The 24,771-nt window shown below is 41.0% G+C and overlaps 2 protein-coding genes across 4 annotated transcripts in view; one reads left to right on the top strand and one right to left on the bottom strand.

Annotated features, from left to right (window-relative positions):
* Positions 1–24,771, top strand: part of GUSB (glucuronidase beta) — a 63,222-nt gene that overhangs the window by 16,071 nt on the left and 22,380 nt on the right. For 2 of the 3 annotated variants that reach the window (XM_077482266.1, XM_077482265.1), the window contains exons 3-11: positions 1,995–2,176; positions 3,233–3,375; positions 5,210–5,397; positions 9,771–9,923; positions 11,622–11,800; positions 12,672–12,818; positions 15,466–15,550; positions 16,965–17,141; positions 17,924–18,059. In XM_077482266.1, coding sequence (XP_077338392.1) covers positions 1,995–2,176; positions 3,233–3,375; positions 5,210–5,397; positions 9,771–9,923; positions 11,622–11,800; positions 12,672–12,818; positions 15,466–15,550; positions 16,965–17,141; positions 17,924–18,059 — 1,390 coding nt within the window. Of the gene's footprint in view, positions 1–1,438; positions 1,458–1,994; positions 2,177–3,232; positions 3,376–5,209; positions 5,398–9,770; positions 9,924–11,621; positions 11,801–12,671; positions 12,819–15,465; positions 15,551–16,964; positions 17,142–17,923; positions 18,060–24,771 lie in introns of those variants that run through there. The other variant, XM_077482267.1, reaches the window with a different exon arrangement.
* The window catches only part of VKORC1L1 (vitamin K epoxide reductase complex subunit 1L1), a 96,336-nt gene continuing 87,841 nt past the window's right edge, over positions 16,277–24,771 (bottom strand). Inside the window, exon 3 of the mRNA XM_077482269.1 lies at positions 16,277–16,516. Coding sequence (XP_077338395.1) covers positions 16,353–16,516 — 164 coding nt within the window. The 3' untranslated portion in view covers positions 16,277–16,352. The remainder of the gene's footprint in view (positions 16,517–24,771) is intronic.

The following is a 24,771-nucleotide window of genomic DNA, read 5'->3' as shown; positions in this document are numbered from 1 at the left end:
GTGATTCTGAATACTGTATATTTTTTTTAAAACCAGCGCCATTGGCAGCCGAGTGAATGGGAAGTGACGTCATGACGTCGCTTCCGTGTTTACTATTAGGAGACTGGAATGAAGCCGCTTACGAATTCATTCCAGTCCCTGCCCAGCTGCCGGAGGCATCTGAACGTGCATCGGAGCTCCCGGTTGAGCGGGAGCACCGGTAAGACAGCCAAGCGGCTTTTAGCCGCATCGGTTGTTATGGCTGGATAGCCGATCGCCCGCTGTAAAAATCGGTACCGGGATGATGCCTGCAGGTGCCGGCATCATCCCGGTATAACCCCCGGAAGCAGAGTATGCACATCTGCGTACGCTCGGTGGGAAGGGGTTAAAGTGGTTGTACACACTTTCACCTACAGGTAAGCCTGGATTAAGGCTTACATGTAGGTGCTGTAAATATCTCCTAAACCTACATGGTTTAGGAGACATTTTACAATTCTCCGTATGAGGATTCCTTCTGCGCCGATGTACTCGGCGCATGCACAGTTTAGAAGGGTCACGGTGTGCCGTTTTCATTAAACATGCCGTGACTGGCAGCTCCCACGCGCACGCGGCTCCAGGCAGTCACAGAGCCAGAGTCCTTGACCCCGGAAGGAAGATGGACGTTTCCAGCCAGCTAGGAAATCGGGGACATCGCTGACTCCTGTGTCAGGTAAGTGACACATAATGGGCTACTATGCGATGCATAGTAGCCCATTATGCTTTGCCTTTGCAGGGAAACAAAGAGAGGAAGTAAACCCATCAGGGTTTACTTCCTCTTTAATGCATTCTATGCATTAAGATAAACCTTCTGTGTGTAGCAGCCTCCCCATCGCCCCCCTAATACTTATCTGACCCCCATCTCTCTCCGATGTCCACGATCCCCTCAGCCATCCAGGACACTCCTCCTGATGGGCAGAGACAAAGCAGCGGCACCATTTGGCTCCCGCAGCTGTCAAAGTAAGTTGGCCAATCGAGTGAGAGGGAGGGCGGGGCCAGGTCGGGGCTCCATGTCTGAATGGATGCACGGAGCTCTGACTCGGCTTGGATGCCCCCTGTAGCAAGCTGCTGGCTGAGGGGCACTCAAAAGGAGGGAGGGGCTAGGAGCAGCAAAGATGGACCAGAGAAGGAGGATCCAGGCTGCTCTGTGCAAAACCAACTGCACAGAAGAGGTAAGTTTAACATTAAGGTAAAAAAAAGTCCCAATAGCAGCATTGCTTCCTTATCCCTCTAAATACTTTTCTGAGTCCTCGCTTGATCCAGCACCGTGCCCTGTGATGGATTGAGCTAAACTTGGGCCGTGTGTGTCATAGATGCACACAGCCCAGCTCAGGAGCAAGCCTGCATGTCTGCCCCCATCACAAGCTGATTGCTATGGTGGCAGACACTAAAGTAGAGAAGCAAAATGCAGTGACAAGGGACCTCAGAAAAGGAGGTTCGGGGTAAGTAACAACTGCTTTGTGGGAAGAGTCTGCCCTTTTATATAATCATACGATTGATTCCATTACTGTAACCAGAGAAAAAAGGCAACCTCGACACGCCTGTTAACCTGTGGCCAGTATATACTCCACATATCTAAGGCTCGATACACAACCTAAGGATGGAGCTGGGGATAGCTGAACCATTCGGATGGGCAGGAATTGTATGTACTACTGCCACACTTAAATTTAAGAAATTTATTTTTTTCTTGGCGTTAGAAAATGTGAGCCAGTTGCAAATTGAAATAGGTTGTTTTAATTGTTTACTAGAAAATGGATTATGTTGTAATGACAGAATATACAATATATCGTTATTTGTACCCAGAAGGATATATCTTTTTTAAATACATGAATTCTAGCAAATCTTTTGTGAATTTAGATTGTTTTCAGGTGGCTCATTTGTTCTGCATGATATGTTGTAACTGTTCAGATGTGTAGAGATGGCATTGCTTTTTTTTTTATTTTATGGTTTTTATTGATGTTAATATGATTTATTTACAGTGGGTGAATGGAGTTCAGGTTACGCAACATGAAGGAGGGCACCTACCTTTTGAAGCCAACATAACTACTATTCTGAAGGGTAGTAAGGGAATTCCCTGCCGCATTACTATTGCTGTGAATAACACCCTAACACTAAATACTTTACCTCCTGGATCTATCCAATTCATGAATGACCCTACAAGGTAAATGTATAGGATTACCAGCTTGCCTTACAATATAAATAAATAATAATAAAAAAAAAATATATATATATATATAACAGTGTTTTGTTTGTTAAAGTGGTTGTGAACTCTCCCCCACAACTTTGTCCACTGTAAATCAGCATAAAAAACCCCTAATGAACACTACTTGGAGATATCTCCTTACTTGCTTAGTATTGTTGTAATCCTTTTTGTTTTTTAGAATGAAGTCACTGAGCATGCCCAGATCTCCCCCGATTTACAGCACACTCTCCATGTGCTTGTCTATCTGTTATCAGGACTTCCTACGGCACAACACTGATATCCCAGGAGACTGTAGAATCATTCAGAGCTTCCTCCTACACACCATGTGACATCACACGCAGTGTAAACCTAGCCATCACTGCAGTCTTATCAGCTGAAGCTGATAAGAGTGACAAAGGCAAACATTAGACAATTGGCACAAGTAAATACTATGAAATAAAACAAGTCAGCTATGAACAGGGAAGCAGGATTGCCATAGAATCATTGGATTAAGAAGGAGGTTTGGTTAACAGTACAGGAAGTGCTCAATGTAAGGGCGGAAATGCACTCCACTGTGGACTCAGAAAACAATACTTAAGATGGCGCTGCCTAACCCCTGGAAACAAGTTTTTTTTTTTTAAAGTTTCTTTAAGCAGTAAGTAATATGCGATTTGGGCTGGATTACAGTGGCTATAGTCTGATAATTACTTATTATAATGGACTAAATAAAAAGAAGCATCAGAGCGGGAGAGTTTACTTCATCTTTAAAAGTGTATGGAAATTAAGCAAGTTCAAACAGAGGTCCAGCCATATTTGGTCAAATGCTTGTTCCATGGTTGGTTGAAAAATTTGGCTTACTGATATTGTATGTATATATATATATATATATATATATATAATATATATTAATATAATATAATATAAATAAATATATATATATATATATATATATATATATATATATATATATATATATATATATATATATATATATATATATTTACACATATATACATTTTTTTTTTTTTTTCATAGGTATCCCAAAGGATATTTCATACAAAATACAGATTTTGATTTTTTTAATTATGCTGGCATTCATCGTCCTGTAGTCCTTTATACTACTCCATCAGTATATATTGATGACATCACTGTAACCACAGACATCATTGCTGACATGGGTGAGTGGAGATTGGATAGTTTCTGAAATTCTATATGTTCTCTGTCTATTTACCTGAAATTCAGATGTTAAAGTGTATGTGAACCCTCAATGTGTATAGTTTTCTTGAAGCTGAACTCTAGGACTGTGACAAAATCTACCCTTGTAGTTCCTGTCTGCTCTGCCAGCTAAGCTATAGTTCTTGGAGCAGATTGGGGCTATGGCTCATCAGGGGTGCACTGTCTTTCACTCCCATGGGGCTCCTAAAGTAGGGTTGGATATGTGGAGATAATTCTTGCTGCCCTGGGTGCCTGACCGATCCTCAAAGTGAAGCATCCTAGATGCCAGCTTTCCCACTAATAAAGAGCAGCAGCTGGAGTTGGAGGGAGCTTTATTCTAATTCTGGGGGCCAGTGGAGTGCAGGACAGCACGCAACAGAGGGTCTTGTATATGCTGCTGATGCCTGTCTGTTCAAGGCTGAGCCTGCAGTGGGGCCCTAATTGCTGGAGTCCTAATTGGTAGGAGTCATGAGTGTAGCTGGAGTGAGTATAGGAGCTTTTTTACCAGCACAGAGCTGCACCGAAAATACACAGAAGCTTCCTGTGGCCACCAGAATTCACTAAACTATGGCGCACATGGTAGGTTGGCAGGCCTACTGCTGGAATGGTGTGTGTAGTTGGAGTACAATAAGCTCCAGCATTGTCAGGAAGTGCAATAATAACCCCCAACACTGATGTTGCTTAACTCCAATAATAAGCCCTAGGATTGGTGTCCGTGGATGCAAAAATAACCCTCAAAATTGGTGTCAGTGGACGCAATGGTAATTTCCAGCATTGGTATTAGTGGATGCAATGGTAGCCACCAGCTTTGGTGTCAATAGACACAATAATGGCCCCTAGCACTTCAGTCGATACTGACACCAACCGTTACATTTTTAGTAACTGGAAGTTAAATCTAACCCAGCCCTCATTGGTGGTTACTGGCAGTGAAAGTTTAAATCTTAACCCCCTCCCCCTGCATTGGTGGTCAGTGGCAGTGAAAGTTAACCCAATAATCTCCTCCATTGCCAATAATCCCATCTGTTGCCTGCCATTGCAGTGAAGTAGAATACCCCCCCCCCCCCCCCCCTCCACCTTATCCAAGGCTTTCACGCTGCTCCCTCTCTCTAGGCTGGGACTTTACTTGTACTGTGGGCGGAGGATTGGTTTTGGTGGACTCAATAATTACCCCCAACATTGGTCTAATATCCCCCGACAGTAGTGTCAGTGGACTTCATAATAGCCCCCACAACATTTGTGTGAGTGGACGCAATAGTAACCCCCAGCACTAGTGTCAGTGGACTCATTGGTAACCCCCAGCACTAGTGTCAGTGGACTCATTGGTAACCCCCAGCACTAGTGTCAGTGGACTCATTGGTAATCCCCAGCACTAGTGTCAGTGGACTCATTGGTAATCCCCAGCACTAGTGTCAGTGGACTCATTGGTAACCCCCAGCACTAGTGTCAGTGGACTCATTGGTAACCCCCAGCACTAGTGTCAGTGGACTCATTGGTAACCCCCAGCACTAGTGTCAGTGGACTCATTGGTAACCCCCAGCACTAGTGTCAGTGGACTCATTGGTAACCCCCAGCACTAGTGTCAGTGGACTCATTGGTAACCCCCAGCACTAGTGTCAGTGGATGCAATAATAGTTTTTAGCACTTGTGTTGATACTGTTAATGCTATTCATACTATAAAGTTCACTGTGTGGTGATGAACCATATACCATTATTCTGAAATTATATGTATAAACATATACAGTAATATATAAAACTTAAGAAGAAAAATATCTGGAGGTAATTTTTGTTTTTATTTAGGATTGGTGAACTATCAAGTTGTAGTTACAGGATCAGTTTACTATTCTGTGGCTGTTACACTACGTAACCAGGAAGGACAAGAGGTAGCCACAGGGTTAGGTTCTCTGGGACAATTAAAAGTACCCAATGCAAATTTTTGGTGGCCTTATCTGATGACTGCACACCCTGGATATTTATATTCTTTGGAGGTAAGACAAAACATTTACTGCTGGCCCTCTTCCTTTTTTTTTTTTTTTTTTTTTTTTTTTTTTTTTTAAGCCCCTTTGCTTGGATATCAAGTTGTTTCAGCAGATGTGAATAAGAGAACTGTTTGGTCCAGATAAGTAGTTTCTTTAAGCTGCTCGCACACATTACAATCTCATTGTGTACATTATCTTAGATTTACCAATAATCATGCATAGCTGACTGCCCTATAGCGCTTTTACTGCTACAAGGCAGAAGCTGTGAGCAGGACCACGTGTCTATATACGTGATTGTGCAATTCCGTTTGCCAGGGGGTGCACGTGCGCTGCTTCTGTTGTAATTATTCACAGCAGAAGCAGATCTGCAGGTGACGGGCACTCAATGTCCACCAGCACCTGCTGCTGAACGGAGCTCCGCCTATGTAAACAAGGCAGAGTTCCATTCTGACAGGGGGGAAGAGATGGCTTTTGTGTTCCTGCAAAGCAGGGACTAAAATCCATCTCTTCCCCTAGTAAAAGCAGCACATACAGTACACACAAACACTAGCTAGACACAGAGGTAACGCTTTGAGCCCCCTAGATGTTTAACCCCTTCCCATCCAGTGTCATTAGTACAGTGACAGTGTATTATTTTACTACTGAACACTTTATTAATGTCACTGGTTCCTGATAAGTGTCATTGTCCGATTGTCCGCCGGAATATCGCAGTCCCGCCTTTAAGTTGCTGATCGCCGCCATTACTAGTGTGTGTATGTGTGTGTATATGTGTGTGTATAAATATATATATATATATATATATATATATATATATATATATATATATATATATATATATATATATATATATATATATATATATATCTCTATCCCTCACACACACATGTAATGGCCTCTGAGATCTGTTAGCGTTATGTAAATCCTGTATAATAATAAAAATATATATGTATGAATTCCATATATATATCCCATAGTTTGTAGATGCTATAACATTTGCGTAAACCAATAAACGCTTATTGGGATTTTTTGTTTTGACCAAAAACATGTAACAGCGTACATATTAACCTAAATTTATGAAGAAATTCCATTTTTTTTTTTTTTTACCACTTCAATACCACTTAAAGGGGTTGTAAAGGTAATTTTTTTATTTTCTACATAGGTTCCTTTAAGCTAGTGCATTGTTGGTTCACTTATCTTTTCCTTCGATTTCCCTTCTAAATGTTTTTTTTCTTTGTTTTCTTTGTCTGAATTTCTCACTTCCTGTTCCTCCCCAGTAAGCTGTTCAGTAAGCTGTTCTGGCTGACTAACCACCACTCGGATGATGGTGAGAAGTTTACTGAGGAGAAACAGGAAGTGAGATATTCAGACAAAGCAAAAAAACATTTAGAAGGGAAATCGAAGGAAAAGGTAAGTGAACCAACAATGCACTAGCTTAAAGGAACCTATGTAGCAAATAAAAAATTTACCTTTACAACCCCTTTAACTACTTCCCACTCGGCCAATGTACATATACGGCCGGGTGGGAGCTCTCTACTTCTGAGTGGATGTTCCTGAACGTCCATCAGAAGTAGGGGGATTGCGCGCGTGCCCACGCAGCGGCGCGATCCCGATGCGCTCGTATCACACGGCCATCATGTGATATAAACAAACAGCCGGTTGCTAGGCAATCGGCTCTCCTCTCCTCACACAGAAGTTCGTGAGGAGAGGAGAGCAGATTGCTGCAGCCGGCTGGTGATCAGTGAGTATGAGCTTTTTACAGCTTTTTGCTCACTGATCACCAGTCTAATGAAAACACACGTCACCACACATGTCCCCAATAATAAAAACACATGTCCCCCACATATGTCCCACTAAAAAAAATCACATGTCCCAATGATTATCTGCACACACATGTCTGTGATCACCTGCACACATATATGTACATGATCATTTGCGTACATATGTCTGTGATCACACAAACCGATTATTATACACTTAACCAATTTTTTTTTTTTTACCAAAGACATGTAGCAGAATACATTTTGGCTTAAATTTATGACAAAATTCGATTTTATTGGATTTCTTTTAAAATAGAAGAAAATAGTTTTTTTTTCGCTTATATCACAAAGAATAAAAAAACGTAGTCGTGAATAAATACCACCAAAATAAAGCTCTATTTGTGCGAACAAAATGATACAAATTTCATTTGGGTACAGCGTAGCATGTTGTCATTGAAATAGCGAGAACGCTGAAATCTGAAAATTGGGCTTTGAAGGAAGGGGGCGAAAGTGCCCTGTATTGTAGTGGTTAAACACCTTCCTGCCCAGACCAATTTTGAGCTTTCAGCACTGTCGCACTTTGAATGACAATTGCGCGGTCATGCTACACTGTACCCAAATTACATTTTTTTATCATTTTTTTTCCCCACAAATAGAGCTTTCTTTTGGTGGTATTTGATCACCTCTACGGTTTTTATTTTTTTGCTTCAGTTTCAAAACTTTGTAAATAAGTACGATTTCTCCTTCACTGATGGGGCTGCACTGACGGGCACTGATATGTGGCACTGATAGGCGGCACTGATAGGCGGCACTGATAGGCGGCACTGATAGGTGGCACAAATTGGCACGAATAGGCAGCATGGATGGGCACGGAAAGGCGGCACAGATGAGCATGGATGGGCTCTGATGGGCGGCATTGTATTATATTGTACTGATGGATGCCAATCAGTGATGCCCATTGTGGGCACTGTTTGGCATCCATTGTGGGCACTGACTGGCATCCCTGGTGGTCTAGGGTGGCATACCTGGTGCTGGGCATCCCTGGCGGTCTGGTGGCGTCCCTGGTGGTCCAGTGTGGGCATCCTCGGGGGGGAGGATGCACAGAACCCCCCCCCCCCCCCCCCCCCCCCCGTCAGAGGAGCAGCCGATCTGACAGACGCGAGTGAGGAAAAGCCGATCACCGGCTCTTCCTATTTTTTACACTGTGATCAGCCGTGATTGGACAAGGCTGATCGTGTGATAAAGAGTTTCAGTCGGAGACTCTTTACCAAGATTGTAGTTGCGGAGTGTCAGACTGACGCCACGCAACAATGATCGCTGCGATGCGTGCCCTCGGGGGTGCACAGTGGCTCAAAATCCTGAGGATGTTCTATGACGCCCGGTCAGGTGTTTTTAAACCACTTTGCCACTTTCATTTTGCTATAGGGCGGGCGGCAAGTGGTTAATTGTTGATTTTTTTTGCAAAAAAAGAACGCAGACATGCTCAAATACCACCAAAAGAAAGCTCTATTTGTGGAGGTAAATTGACATAAATAAAATTATGTACAGCATTGCATGACCACACAATTGTCCGTTAAACTAACGCAGTGCCATATTGCAAAAAGTGGCCTGGTCATGAAGGGGGGGGGGGTAAATCTTCCAGGGGTCAAGTGGTTAAAGTGCACCTCTGCCCAAATTATGGACATTAATGTATTTGCATATACTAATGAGCAGTAAAAGCAGCAGAGGCAGTCCTTACTGCTGCAATGAATGGCTATTGTAATTTGTGAATACCGCTCCATGCAGTAATACTCCTAACACACACTATGATGATGTCACCCCAGGGAGTGGCTCCGTGACAGCCTGTGCCCAAAGGAAGTAATTGGAACAACCAGCATGGTTGGCTGCAAGGGACAATTTCTGATTTGAAGGGGAGTATTTCTGCAAAAAAAAAAAAAAAAATGTTTTTCTTATTTTTCTTATGACTTTGCTATTAATCACAAAATATTTAGATAGAGTTCAGCTTTATATTCAATGTATTTTGGATAGGCCCTTGTTTTTCATAGTTGTTGGTAAATGTAAAGTTCTGTACAGTCAAATTGTAAAGTGTGTGATCAGTTGTATAGAGAGAGCAAATACAAAGGTGAAATAATTTTTAAATATTAATCTTCCAGGATATTCGCAACCCCCTCTCACCTTCTCTAACCGCTGGTATGAAAAAAATAAAATTGAAATGTACCTGTACCACGGACATGTAATAATCCTGCCCTCTTCTTTACTTCCTGGGGTCCTTCTCTAGATATCCACATCGCTGCCTGCACGATGTAGACATCTGTTAGCGGAGGCAACATTTTGATGTCTGTAGTGTCACAAAAAAAATTCTTGTGCATACTCCAAGTGCCTGGAAATCTGTAATTTTGAGAATGAACTTGGAAAGATCTTTCTTCTTTCTTCTTTCTTCTTTCTTCTTTCTTCTTTCTTCTTTCTTCTTTCTTCTTTCTTCTTTCTTCTTTCTTCTTTCTTCTTTCTTCTTTCTTCTTTCTTCTTTCTTCTTTCTTCTTTCTTCTTTCTTCTTTCTTCTTTCTTCTTCTTCTTCCTAGCAAGTCATGTAGGTAGTAAACTTCTATAAATGGTGGTTACTTTTAGGTGAAGATGATGGCAGATACAGGTAGTGGCCAAAGTGAAGATTTCTACACCTTGCATGTTGGGATAAGGACGGCTCAGGTATCAGGACAGCAGTTCCTCATTAATGGAAAGCCTTTCTACTTCCATGGAGTCAACAAACATGAAGATTATGATGTAAGTGGAAGACTACAATAAATGAGTAAAATGCTCTAACATTAGTGCATGTGCGTGCTAAGTGATCTGTTCATACATGCATTCAATTAAATGACTGCATCTGGTTTCCTGGTGCTTCAGCCTGATTTGCTACAAAATAGTTTCTTTAATAAATGTTAAAAATCAGTTGACAAAACCAATTGTCAACTCCATCTCAGTACAAATACAATGGCCAGTTTGCCCAGAGTAGACATATAGATGGGCATAACGGTAAAAGAGGTTATTTCTCATGTAAAAATGCCTAAAAAGCCAATTTCCATGTTTCTAAATAGAATGTTGATAGCAGCCTTGGTAACTTAACTTGCAAATTAGTTTTTTGCTTTTACCGTATATACTCGAGTATAGGCCGACCCGAGTATAAGCCGAGGCCCCCAATTTACCCCCAAAAAACTGGGAAACCTATTGACTCGTGTATAAGCCGAGGGTGAGATATGCCTGTCCATCCCTGTGTGTGTGTCCATCCATCCATCCATCCCTGTGTGTGTGTCCATCCGTGTGTGTGTGTGTGTGTGTGTGTGTGTGTGTGTGTGTGTGAGGCCTTGTGTGTCCAGCCTACCTGTGTCCCCAGCCTCCGTCCGGTCCCGAGCCTCCGTCCGGTCCCGTCCCGTCCCGAGCCGAGCCTCCGTCCGGTCCGGTCCCGTCCCGTCCCGAGACTCCGTCCGGTCCCGTCCCGTCCCGAGCCGAGCCTCCGTCCGGTCCCGTCCCAGGATCACCGCTCTTCGTCGGCGCCCATTTTCCTGTTCAAATGCCGCGCCTCCCTGTCTGTGATAGGCGGAACACAATTTCCCAGCAGTCTGTGTTCCGCCTATCACGGCCATCCTTTCATCCTCGTCCGTAGTACGAGGATGAGCGGATGTCCGTGATAGGCGGAACACAGGCTGCTGGGAAATTCAGTGTTCCGCCTATCACAGGCGAAGGCGGAGCCGGAGGCGCGGCTTTTGAATTAGAATAGAATGGCCGCTGTCTGTCTGCTCGACACGCTGATCGAGCAGGCAGACAGCGATGACTCGAGTATAAGCCGAGGGGGGCACTTTCAGCCTCAAAAAAGAGGCTGAAAATCTCGGCTTATACTCGAGTATATACGGTACGTTTGTTATACATACAGTCAGATAAATCCTTTTTTTTTTATTTTTTTTTTTTTTTATTACAGACTGGTTCTTTGTGCTTCTCCTGGCAATAATGGCCAGTGGGAGGAGCCAGCAGGGTGCTATACATGGAATCCTTAAAACATCAGAGCTCCCTACCTCAGTACTCCAGTCAAGAGCTATGGGCTCTGATGCAAGCAGTGGGCTGGGTATTGCGAGGAATAATGTAAACATCAAATTGTCTTGATGGGTGTATGTCAGTCTGAAGAAGTGGTCATTCATAGGCAAACTGCAGATTGCCCTAGGTAGTACCTACATGTGATGGTCATATTTAAAATAACTGAAATACAATGAATGAGAGGGGCAAATCCTAGACAGTCAGGCAGGGGTAAAAATAACTAATTGATGTTTTATATCCTCCAGCCAGGAACTGGTGGGCTGTGTCTGACTTGAAGCAACTTTTAATGCAAATGAGAATCTCAAATGTGCAGTGACATCGGCCTAAGGGAAGGCTTGAGTTCAGCTTTAACTTGTAGACTTTGACATACTAATGCTGTTTTGATTATTTAAACAGATCCGGGGCAAAGGACTAGACTGGCCTACAGTTCTCAAGGACTTTAACCTGCTGAAGTGGCTTGGCGCAAACTCCTTCCGCACTAGTCATTACCCTTATGCAGAAGAAATTATGGACCTTTGTGATAAGTATGGCATAGTGGTCATCGATGAAAGTCCCGGAGTGGGCATAAGATATCCGTAAGAAATGCTATTAATACCATTGCCATTTTTTATTCTCCAGTATTTATTTGATTTATCTGTAAATGTGTTAATAGAATTGCTGAATGCAGTACTTTGCTGTGTAAAATATAGAATGCTATGTCCACAAGCAATATGTCCTGGACACTGGAGTAATCCAAACACCTGTCATTTAAAATACAGACCTTGTTCACATTGACTGTGGCTTTGAAATCGTGCAGCTTCATCTGAAATTGCAGTTTAAAAGCTGCATGGCAGTGTGATATGCAGTATCTATGCAAGTCGCATTGGAAAAAGTGCAGGAACCACTTTTTCAAACCGGCACCACAAAGTTGGCATTGCACCGATATGAAAAGTGCCATTGCTGGCAATAGGGTGTGACTTGTCATGCGATTTGACCTGTCCAATCGCATGACAAGTTGCTCCAATGTGAGCGAGGGCTGAGACTCTTTACTAGAAGAGTTTCTTGTTTCACCACACAGGTATACAAGACTTGTAAAATTCCTTACATTCTAACCAAGTTTAAATGTACATAATATCATTATGCACACAATGAAATGGCTGATTTAGTTGCCCATTTGTGTTGTTATCTCAGAGATTGTCTGTCCTGTGCATATGGGGATGTTAATTTATTAGTCTGTAATTGGAGGACACTTTTTTTTATATTGCACAATTGCAGTCATAAAAAAATGTTCTTCAAATTGTAAGTTTACAGTCTAAATCTGAATAGTTGCTTTGGGACAGCAGAAACCATTATTATTTCAGACTCTGATTAGAGCACCGTATTTATTCACTTCTTGGCTTTCTCGCTCTCCATTCTTTGTATGTGATCTTAATACTATTACATGGTGTGTGTTTTATGTCTTGTCAGTGCAAGCTTTGGTAACCGGTCACTGGAACATCATTTAACTGTCATGGAGGAGCTAGTGCGCAGGGATAAAAACCATCCTTCTGTGGTTATGTGGTCAGTTGCCAATGAACCATCTTCAGAGCTTAGTGAAGCAGGTTATTATTTTAAGTAAGTTGGAATTTGTTTATTTTACTGTGTATTTAACTAATGCTGTATAAAATTGTTATTTTGGTAAATATGTCATATGTTTTGGAATGTTGATATTTCCAAAAACAGCAGTTTGCCTATGTTCATCACAATAGTCCTAAAAAAGTACATTGCGTAACTCGTCATGAAATAAATATGTAGGCTGCCAATGCTGAACCCCTAAAAATGCTAGTTGCATGGCTGTCGTGTCATGTTGGTCCACTGACATCAGTACTTTGAATCAACAAACTGGACTGGACTCAACAAACTGGGTTGACTACATGGTTTGCATACTTGATCTTCAAGTTGAAAAATATATATTAAAAACCCTACATATTTACATTCTGTAATTCAGTGACCCGTATTCACTGTGACTGTGTACTGCTGTGTCACAAACAGTGCCTGTCTTCTGAATTACAGAGGTGTTGGGCGGACAAGTTTCCGTCGCTGGAGTCAGCATGTTGATCACTGCTTGCAGACAGCAAGGTACCTTGGAATATGCTTGGAGATCAAAATTAACAAAAGACATAATCAGAGGAGAAGCTGCAAAGCATGCAGGGAAGTTGTGGAAAGAGATGGCAGATTTTTCAAGCAAGCTTATATTAGCCTGTCAAAAATAACCTTTGTTTTTTTTTTTTGTATTGCTATTATAGTGCTGATGCTCTAAAACGAAAGTGTATGTGACCATACATCTCCTTTTTAAGTCTGACAACTACATTTGTCATCAGGTCAGCAGTGGAGCGTACATATTCCTCTCATGACTATTTTCCATTATGTCGCCCTGTTTATTTTCTCCTAGAGGCTGATCTTTCTTTTGGTATCGCTTTTTGTGATGCTCTAATCTAAATCTTTGTCCCCCACATGGTAGCAAGCAGTAAAGTGATACGTGATTGCCAATGAATCTGAACATCAGCTTCATTAATGGAGATGCACTGCATAAATCACATTCCAAAACATTCCTAAATGCACTTTCTTTAGAACTGTAGAGATAATTTTACCACATGCGGTACCTGGCTGTGATTTGTAACATAAATGGTAATGAATTCTTTAGAGTATAGTTAATTATTTTTCTATTTTAGAGTAAGTTGTCTATAGGGAGCTAATTATTTTGTCACTATTTCATCTTTATCCCTGTAGATTTTATATAGAGAGCAGGTTTTGGGACTTTAAATTAAATCATGGCCTGGCACGGCCGCGTATTTCCATCCCTGTCAATGTGACAAAAAAAGTGAAAGGCAAGCAAGCAACAGGGGAGGTGGGACTTCATGTCAAGCACCTGGTCTGCAATGAGATTGGCGAATAGATAAAATGTTTAATAAATCATACACAATAGGTAACATACGTATTGCGGATGTCAATTTCAAAAACAGTAGAACATGGTAATAACACTGGTAACATTTAACAGACACGATGATATAACAAGATCCACCAATTGCATATAGAAATATACAGTAGCTGCAATGTAATGTTTGCATGGCCTATGGCTTTAATATTCCTGTGAGATTAATGAAATGTAAACCATAAAAAGGTAACAACAATTTTCGCGCACGGCATCTAGTATCTTGACGCGGGGGAGAATGTAGAGAATGTTTTGGTTTTTTTCTTTTGTTTTGGTTTTTTTTTCTAATCTAAGCAGTGGAATAAGTCCATTGTGTGTATTATGGTTTAGAGAAACCATTACCAATTTTTTTTTTTCCTATTTATATGTAGAAAATTATGACAACACTGCAGCGTCTGGAAAAGTGAGGAATTAAGGGTAGAAGTGAGTTGACGAGGTTTTGATGAGTGGTGTAGTAGGTTTTTTTAGCTGCGTAGAGGGTGAAGTCTGGCTGGGACTTGGTTTTACGCTGCTCTTGCCATCCGATGGCAAGGCTGTGTCTGTTTCCAGTCTTGTGCTACCAAGTAAATGCACCTCTTAACATGTAGACGTGTGTTTTTTTTTTTTTTTGTTTTTTTTTGGGGGGGGGGGGGTTTTCACTGCAGTGATTTATGGTGCATATATTGAGAATGATAATGTACTTTTAAAGGGTAAGTTCACTTGCAGGTAAAAAAAACATTTGTGCATTTATTACTTTTTGTTGCAGGAGCCTCAAAAGCATTGCACCAGCGATCAGAATATCTGTGATGCCATGCAGGTCACCTGCAGAGACCTGTCAGTTTATCAGGTTTCCCATACATCCTGTAGGGGGAAGCGATACTCCTTGACAGGAACATTCAATGAACTACCATGACACTCCACTATGATGTAGCAGTTTATTGAGAACTACAAGCCAACAGCCGCTAAGGATGTTGGGGCCTGTAGTTCATTCAGACACATGGAGCTGTGTGTCTGAATGATGGAGCAGCTGGTACAGGGAACTTCTCCCTGTACTGCTGCCACGGGGGGGGGGGCAGCAGGTGGTGACTGCAGCACTGGGAACAAGTAGCATGTTTCACCCTAAAATCGGGTGAACTTATCTTTTAAAATCATTTATGATACACTGACATTCCTCTGGCAATACAGTTGATTATTACGTAGATGTCACATTAGGGAGAACAGTTGCTTATGACTATACAATTTATTGGTTTACCACACGATTTGTTTCCTTTTCAGAACCTGTGTATAATTGCAATCTTTCTTTTTCCATAGGACAGTGATCTCTCACACTAAAAGCCTGGACTTAACTAGACCAGTCACTTATGTTACAAATGCCAGATATGATAAAGATAAAGGTGTACGTTGTTCTTTACCTTCTTTTTTTTCTTTTTTTTGTTATATTGTGGGACTGCGTCAAGCAAAAAATATCAGGGCCAGGAGGCTGTGATAAAAGTGTGTCTCGAGCAATAATCCCCATAATACAGTGACCCTAAAAAACATTCACCTGGTCCGATAAATAAACCATAGAAAGCATGTTCTATAAGGGCATAAAAATAGACTTGTAAATCTAGTGAGACTGTAACTGCCTGTGCAAATATCAGCCAGTGTTTTTAGCCCAGCCCAAGTCGCCACTGAACTACAGAACAGCTTCTCCCTATGTTATGGAGAGGAGGAGGTGCTCTATAGTCCTAATACACCCTTTTTTTTTTTTTTTTTTTTATACCTAGGGTGACTGCTGCTTTTCCGTAGATGCAGTACATTGAGTGAGTGAGTGAATATTGTCAGCTTAGGATGAGAAGTGTATTACTGGCAGGATTGCTTGGTGAAAATAAAACTAAAAAAAAGCCTGAAAACCGATAAATTATTCGGCCACCACATCTGATGAGCTGCTATATATATATATATATATATATATATATATATATATATATATATATATATATATATATATATATATATATATATATATATATATATATATATATAATATGGTGAGTGTGAAGTTCTTCATCAAGAACAAAAATGTAAATATATATATATATATATATATATATATATATATATATATATATATTACATTTTTGTTCTTGATGAAGAACTTCACACTCACCCTGCTTTCTTTAATTCCTCTCCTCTTATTTGTTGTCCAAGGTTGTCTTTCATTCAAATACCTTCCCAGTAAACCCAGCTTTTGTCCTGCATTGAACCACTGTTTGAGAGACACAGCCGCGGTCCAATGCTGCCATCTTTCCTTCTGATGTCATCGGGAGCTTTGCTGCCTCTTCTGGGTTGTTACAGCTGGGTCCTACTGACTCATTTGACACTGAAATAGAAGGGAGTAGTGGGTCATATCACAATCTTAAACATGAACATAGGCAAGGATTAACAGATTAAGTAGAAGAGTTTAATATCACTTTAAACTATATAAAGTGATCACAACAAATGTCAGATAGCAGAGGTTTACTTTACAAATAGAAAACATATTTACAGTATGTTTATTTGTATATATTTGATTTAATCTATTTGTAACAGAATTGTTCCTATTGAATGCCAAATTCAGTCATGTTTATACCTAGTATAGCCAGATCAGCAAATTGATGCCTTGTCACTCTCATTGCAATGTGTCTTTTCTTATTGCAATAGTGTTTTGTGGCAAAAGATAATCAGATCAGTGCCATGTGTCGTAGAAGGGCCAGAAAGCCAGATACCAGAACTGAAATGCATAGTTTGACATCGGATAAAAATTATAGACTGCTGCATATATTTTACAGGCCCCATATGTGGATGTGATTTGCGTCAATAGCTACTTCTCATGGTACCATGACCCAGGCCATCTTGAGGTGATTCAGATCCAGCTGAATACCCAGTTTGACAAGTGGCATGAAATTTATCAAAAGCCAATAATACAGTCTGAATATGGAGCAGACACCATTCCTGGTTTCCACAGCGTGAGTACAGTTTTGAAGGCTTAATTAAAATGTATTATATTAGGAGTTGATATATATTTTCCAGGGATATGATGCAATGTTCCTAGTTTTATCTGTCACTTTTTTGTTACGTTATAACTTTGAAATGCTGTTGCTGGCAACTTGCCATCTTCATAATAGCTAGAAGCTGCAGAGAAAATGGCTATTTACCTCTGTATCCTGTATATTGATCCAGTCACTACCACGTTCTTATCAGAAACAGGACTGCTAGTGACATAGTCCTCCATTTATCCTTGACCCACAGCAGATCTTAGGCATGTTGTCAGTCTGTTGTACAATGCAGTAATGGCTTACTATTTAAGCAAATACTGCAGTTTTACTTGGAGTTAGTAACAGAATTTTGGTCTGCCTACCCAATTTATCACTTCTAGGTTCTGCTTACTTTTGATCTCATTTTACATCAACATTGGGTCCACTGTGTAAAGTAAGTATGTTTTGTGCTTTCTGTAATCGCAAATCCAAGCTGTCATTGCTGTGGTTTTACTTTCAGTAGTAGTTATTTGATATGCTGTGGTATAATGGTTGATATTCATTACAGTAAAAAATAGAACTGGTCTTAATCTGGAAGAAGAAAATAAATAATCTGACTTCCAGTTTCTATAGTCCTTTTGATTAATAAGGCCCTGCATGCTTTTTGTTGAGTGCAGTGTTACAGACCAGTGCTGAGCAGCATACTGCATTCTAGCATTAGTTGCAGAGCCCAAGGAAAAGTTTCTAAATCCTGCTTTTATTTTTCCCCGCAGGACCCTCCAGTAATGTTTACAGAGGAATACCAAGAAATGGTCTTAAGGAACTACCACTCTGTATTTGACCAGAAGAGGAAAACCTTTGTTATTGGAGAACTCATCTGGAACTTTGCAGACTTTATGACTGCACAGGGTAAGATCAAGTGGTTTCTTCTACAGCATCTTCCCTGAGGAGTATTCCTTAGAATCCCATTGTTGTGAACCAATTTATAAATACATTTTTTGGCCATTATTACCAAGGCTATATGTCGGCTTTTAAAGAAAAAATACTCCAGCACATTTAAAAAAGCAGAGCTTTGACAGGCTTTTGCTGTAGCATTATGCAGAGAAAACTTTGAAGGACTTCCCAGGCTTTACTCCACATTGCATCTATAATTTATGCCTCACTAGTAATCAGTACAGTGTCCTGAGGATATCCGTATCTGATCTGCAATTATAAATCCCCTCTTAGCACCTCTTGTGGGTAGAATTATCTATATTATTAACTACCTCAATACAGTGCACTTACACCCCCTTTCTGCCCATACCAATTTTCAGCTTTCAGCGCTCTCACACTTTAAATGACAATTACTTAGTCATTACAACACTGTACCCATATGAGATTTGCATCCCTTTTTTCACTACAGTAGAGCTTTCTTTTGTTGGTGGTATTTAATCACTAGTGTTTTTTTTTTTTTTTTTTTTTTTTTTTTTTTTGTGCTATAAATAAAAAAAGACTGTGCCTGAAAAAACAGACACTAAAGGTGCCCTCCGAAAGGCACCGCCATGATGCTTTGCCCTGGGCACTGCAAATACTTCAGTGGTCCAATAAGTTTAATACTCTTTTGCCCCACTGCATTTACTGGTTCCTGCACACAGCTTGTATGTTCTGTAATGACCTAAAAGCCACTGGGGTGGGGGGTTTAACAGCTGCTTGGGTGTAGCATTGTGGCGGCATTTCAAGACGTGTTGCATTAAAAGGGACTCCTCACTTTTACCGTCATTGCTTTTTGCTGCTTCAAACAAAAGACAAAACTTTTTTATTTTTTTTTGTTTTTTGGACAGAGAAAGGGGGGGTTATAACCACTGTCAGGTGTGTGTGTGTGTGTGTTTTGTTGTTGTTTTGTGCTTTTATTTTTTATTTTTATTTTTTCTCTCTCCTTTTCGTCTGTCCTATAGGGGAGATTTCCCTTTACTTCCTGTCCCTTAGGCAAAACAGGAAGTGAGAGGAAATCCCTGCACTAGTCACTAGAACTAGTGTCTCCGTTTGTAAGATTTCCCCTTTTTTTTTATTACTATTCCAACATCGACCCAAAATTTGGAATTTTCTCTTACTTTCAATGGTAACAGTAAACAGGACAAAGAGAGTGGATCTCCCTAACAAAGACACACAGACGGCAATAAAAACTAACAGGCGTTCTAATCCATCTCCACTCTATCCAAAACTTAAAAAAAAGTTTTGCCTTTTTTAGTTGCTCTTTAATTTTGTAGCTATAGTCACTTTAAAGCCTTGAATAGACATAGAAAGTTAACGGTTTAAAGTGGTTCTAAAGGCTTTTTTTTTTTTTTTTTTTAACCTTAAGGCAGTCTCTGCATTAACCCTTCACGCCAACTGTATTCAAATTAAGGTTAGGTTAAATCGGGGTGCAGCTGTGGGCATCACCCCGGTAGCATTTTTTTAGAGCCAGCGGTTGGCCTTCTATTGATAACAACCAATGCAACTAAAAGCCGATAGGCTGTTATCTTAAGGAGCGGGAGGGGACGTCCGTCCCTCTCCCGTGCAACCAGAAGACCCAAGCGACCAGCCGACACGCCGAAGACCTGAATGAAGCTGGATCGGCTGTGATTGGGTCTCCGATCTAGTAACCCAGAAATGATGTCATGACATCACTGTTGGTTTACTCGGCTGCCTATGGCACTGATTTAAAAAAAAGTCCTATTATTTCAAAATGCTGATTTTAGCGTTTTGATCACTTTTAAGATCCCTCTATAAAGAGTACCTGTCACTGACTATTACTGTCACAAAGGATGTTTACATTCCTTGTGACGGCAAATAAAATGATCAGACAGTGTAATAATAAACAAAAAAAAAAAGTAGCACCCGCAAATGTAACCAGTGTTCACACCACATATGTGAGGTATCACCGTGATCTTAAGAGTGAGAGCAATAATTTTAGCACAATACCTCCTCTAACTCTAAACTAGTAACCTGTAGAAAATTTTCAAGTGTCACCTTTGCAGATTTTTAAGTACCGTAGCTTCTCACCATTCCACTATTTACTCAGCATAACGTCATCTTTCACATTATACAAAAAAATTGGACTAACTTTACTATTTTTTTGCTCTGTTTTTAATGCATGAAAGTGTCTGTCTTCCCCCCCCCCCCCCCCCCAAAAAAAATTGTTTGAAAGACCGCTATGCAAATACTGTGTGACAAAAAATATTGCAATGATCGCCGTTTTATTCTCTAGGGCCTCTGCTTAAAAAATATGTAGTTTCTAGGAAAAAATATAGATTTTAACTTGTAAGCAACAAATGTCAGACAAAGGCTTGGGCATGAAAGGGTTAAGGTAAAATCTTCAGTACGTGGCTTCCCTCAAACACCACATTTCTCCCCCCCCCACTTGCTTGATTCTCCATACAGCCACGTGCACAAGAGCGGAGACTCTCTCCCTCACCATTGGCTCAGACAAGGCAGTAGGAGCTATTGACTCTTGCTGCTTTCAGTCGCAGCCAGTGAAGAGTGGTCGGGGCTGAGTCGTGCTCTGTGTGTCTTATACATGAGTGCCCCCTTAGCAAGTGGCTTGCTATGGGGCACTCTGCCAAGAAGCGGAGGACTGATACTGCTCTGTGCAAAACCAAAGCACAGAGCAGGTAAGTATGACATGTTTGTTTGTTTTTAACCTCTTAAGCCCCGGACCATTTGGCTGCCTTCAGATCAGAAGAATTTTTAAAATTTTGCCACTTGCACTGCTTTAGCTGGTAATTGCATGGTCATGTAGTGCTGTACCCAAACAAAATTTGTGTCCTTTTGTTCGCACAAATAGAGCTTTTTTTTATTATTATTATTATTTTATTTTTATTTTTTTGCAATATAAATGGAAAAAGACAATTTTGAAAAAAAATGATATTTTCCACTTTTTGAAAAATCCAATAAACTCAGTCATACATTTAGACTAAAATGTATTCAGCCACATGTCTTTGGTTAAAAAAAATTTAATTGTTATTTATTGGTTTGTGCAAAAGTTATAGCCTCTACAAACTAGGGTACATTTTCTGGAATTTACACAGCTTTTAGGTTATGACTGTCTATCTAATTTCTTGAGGTGCTAAAATGGAAGGGCAGTACAACAACCCCCCCCCCCCCATGACCCCATTTTGAAAAGTAGACACCCCAGGGAAATTGCTGAGAGGCATGTTGAGCCCATTAAATATAAAAATTTTCTTTGTCCCAAGTGATTGAATAATGACAAATTTTGTAAAAAAAAAAAGTTATTAAATGATATATATTGCTCACACATGCCATAGTAATATGTGGAATTGAACCCCAAAATACATTTTGCTGCTTCTCCTGAGTACAGGCATGCCTCATTTGTGAGACATTTCAGGAGCCTAGCCGCGTATGGCTCCCCGAAAAGCAAGCACCTCTTTCAGGATTTCGAAGGGTGTAAATTTTTGATTTCACTCCTCACTACCTATCACAGTTTTGAAGGTCATAAAATGCCAAGATGGCACAAAACCCCCTCCACCCAATTGACTCCAACACTTTTTGTTTATATGAAAAAAAAAATTTTTTGCAAGAAAGTTACTTTGAACCCCCAAATACATATATTTTTTTAAAGCAAAGACCCTACAGATTAAAATGGTAGGTGTTTTATTTTCTTTTTCAAGCACATTTTTTGTGGAAAAAACATTTTTTTAAATTTGAATGCACTAAAACGCACTATATTGCCCAAATGCTTGATGAAATAAAAAAAATGATCTTAGACCGAGTACATGGATACCTAATACGACATGCTTTAAAATAGCGCACAAACGTGCAGCAGCGACAAACTACATACATTTTTAAAAGCCTTTACAGGTTACCACTTTAGAATTATTGACGAGGTCTACTGCTAAAATTACTGCCCTTGATCTGACCTTCGCGGTGATGCCTCACATGCATGGTGCAATTGCTGTTTACGTAGGACGCCAGACCAACGCTTGGGTTCACCTTTGCAGGGGGGGGGGGGGGGGGGGGTTTGCAGACAGAGGTGCCTTTTTATTGGGGTCTGTTAGACCCTAGATCTCTCCTCTGACCAGACCAAGATCAGTGTAATAAAATGCTTTCCCAATGGTGCTGTTTACATCTGGCGAAATCAAAGTCATGAATCTGCTTGTAGCTTCCGGTTTCTTAGGCCATAGAGATGATTGGAGCCGTTCTGGTCTCTGATCGGCTCTATGGTCAGCTGGCGGAACCACCGGCTGCATTCTCAGGTTCCCTGTTGGGACAGGAGAGCCAGAGAAAACCATGAAAGACAGTGGAGGGGTCATTTCCTCCCACTGCTTGTAAAAGCAGTCTATAGGCTAATTAGCCACTATGATTGCTTTTACATGAAAGCCGACCACTCGCTGAAATGATACCAAGATGATACCTAAATGCACAGGCATCATTCTGGTATAACCACTCGAGGTCCAGCAACATACCAGTACGTTGCTGGTACTTGCTGGGCATATATTGTAATCCTTTTGCAGCCTGTGGGCTGAACGAAAAAAAAGATTTATCGGTGGGTATGCCCACCATTAGAATAACTCCCATCGTCCACCCACTTCTAATGATGGGCATAAATACACCATTTTGTTTTTTAACGATGGTGGTGAAATCACCTCCTACAACGCTGGAGTCACGGCTTTATGTATCGTAGGAGCAAATGCTGTTGCTGTCAAGATAAATAAATCCGCGCTAAAGCTGAATGGCGTACCTGAAAACAAAAAAAAATGGTTAACAATAAAACACAGTAAACAATAAAAAAAAAAATTACATACCTGAAAAGCAAACATGATAAAACACAATAACAAAACATTGTAGAATAGAATACAGTAAAAAGAGCAGAACAATAAAACGAGAACTATTTTTGTCTTTTTATTTTATATATTTGTGTTTTTACACTTTTTTTTTTTATAATGTAACTGTAACAGTTCCAGGTTCGGGTCTCTCAAAATGCGATGACATCTTGGGAGACCCTGTTAAAGTGTGTCCTAGTCTGTGCAGTGCTGTACCCTACGCTTATACTCAACTAGTGTATGGTAGCGTTCAAAACATTCACCAGTGCAAAGACCAGTATTGTCAGGACAGGAGGGACAATAATAGCGGGTGTCACGCCTATATCCACGCTTGCTGCAGACACAACATCTTCTTCTTTGGGGGCCTTGTTGGTTGGTACTCGGGGGGACATACGGAAAATGTCTCTCATGCAGCCGGCTTACTGCATTTGGATTGGGAAGGTGAGGTGGAGCACCATCTGGAAACAGAAGGACTCTGTTGATCTCTTCCTGGAATTTAAGGAAGGATCCAGTCCATCTTCTAGCACATGAGCTTTCAGCAAAGCCAATTGAAATAGACACTTTTTTTGTACCAGCGTCTGGCCTTACGGGCAACTAGGTAAGGTGCCAACAACTAGTCATTGAGGTCCACCCTTCCATATTTTGGTTATATTCGTGGACACAGAGGGGTTTCTCCACAACGGCAGTCCCTGTAGGAATTTGGACCGTTGTGTCTGCATGAAGGGAGGTAAGAACGAAAACATTCTTATGTCTCCACTTCACAGCGAGCAAGTTATTACACTTCAAGCAGGCTCTCTCCCCCAGCCTAAGACAGGAATCTACAAGCCGCTGGGGAAAGCCCTGGCAATTGGGTCGCACGGTGCCACATGCGCCAATCTGATCAAACATGTGACTAAAAAGTGGCACGCTTGTGTAATAATTGTCCACATACAAATGGTACCCCTTTTCAAGTAAGGGTGGCACCAAGTCCCACACAATCTTGCCAGTGCTCCCTATGAGCAGTCCCTCGTAAACCATAAAACTACATGTATAGCCTTTGGCCCTGTCGCAGAGCTTAAACATCTTGACCCCGTATCTGGCATTCTTGCTGGGAAGATACTGTTTGAAAGACAAGCAGGCAGAAAACTTAAGCAGGGACTCAACGCAGACAAGTCTGCAAAACATTGCTTGAAGTGGTTTACGAGTAGAGGTTGACCGATATGGGTTTTTCTCTGGCCGATGCCGATATTCAGAAATCATGGCGTCCGATGGCCGATATATGATGCCGATTTATGTTTTTTTTTTTCCCCTTCATCTCATAAAATCTAACAGACACCTTTCACACTGGGGCGTTTTTTCAGGCACTTTTGGGCTAAAAATAGCACCTGTAAAGTGCCTGCAAAACGGCTCCCCTGCAGTCTGTGTGAAAGCCAGAGTGCTTTCACACTGAGGCTATGCGCTGGCAGGACGTTAAAAAAAATTCCTGCAAGCAGCACCTTTGGAGTGGTGTATACCACTCCTCCACCACTCCTGCCCATTGAAATAAATGGGCACCACTGCCGAAGCGCATGCAATGCGATTTGGCAGCAGCACTTCATGAGCGCATTTAACCTCTTCCTCGGCCGCTAGCTGGGTTATAAGTGCCCCGCTAGCAGCCGAATAGCGCTGCTAAAATGACGTTAAAGCACCGCTAAAACTAGCAGTGTTTTAATGTCAACGCCTGCCCGCTCCAGTGTGAAAGCAGCCTTAAGTAATAAGTGATACAGCAAATTTCTTACATTTAAAAATGTATTAAACAAAACAAACCTCCAATCAGTTCACTTGTATGTATAATTTAGAAAAAA

The sequence above is a fragment of the Lithobates pipiens genome, unplaced genomic scaffold (assembly GCF_037356315.1).
Source record: "Lithobates pipiens isolate NorthernLeopardFrog02 unplaced genomic scaffold, aLitPip1_a1.2 Scaffold_16, whole genome shotgun sequence".
Taxonomy (NCBI): domain Eukaryota; kingdom Metazoa; phylum Chordata; class Amphibia; order Anura; family Ranidae; genus Lithobates; species Lithobates pipiens.
The sequence above is the reverse complement of the archived record's forward strand: the minus strand, read 5'-3'. Positions and strand labels throughout refer to the sequence as shown.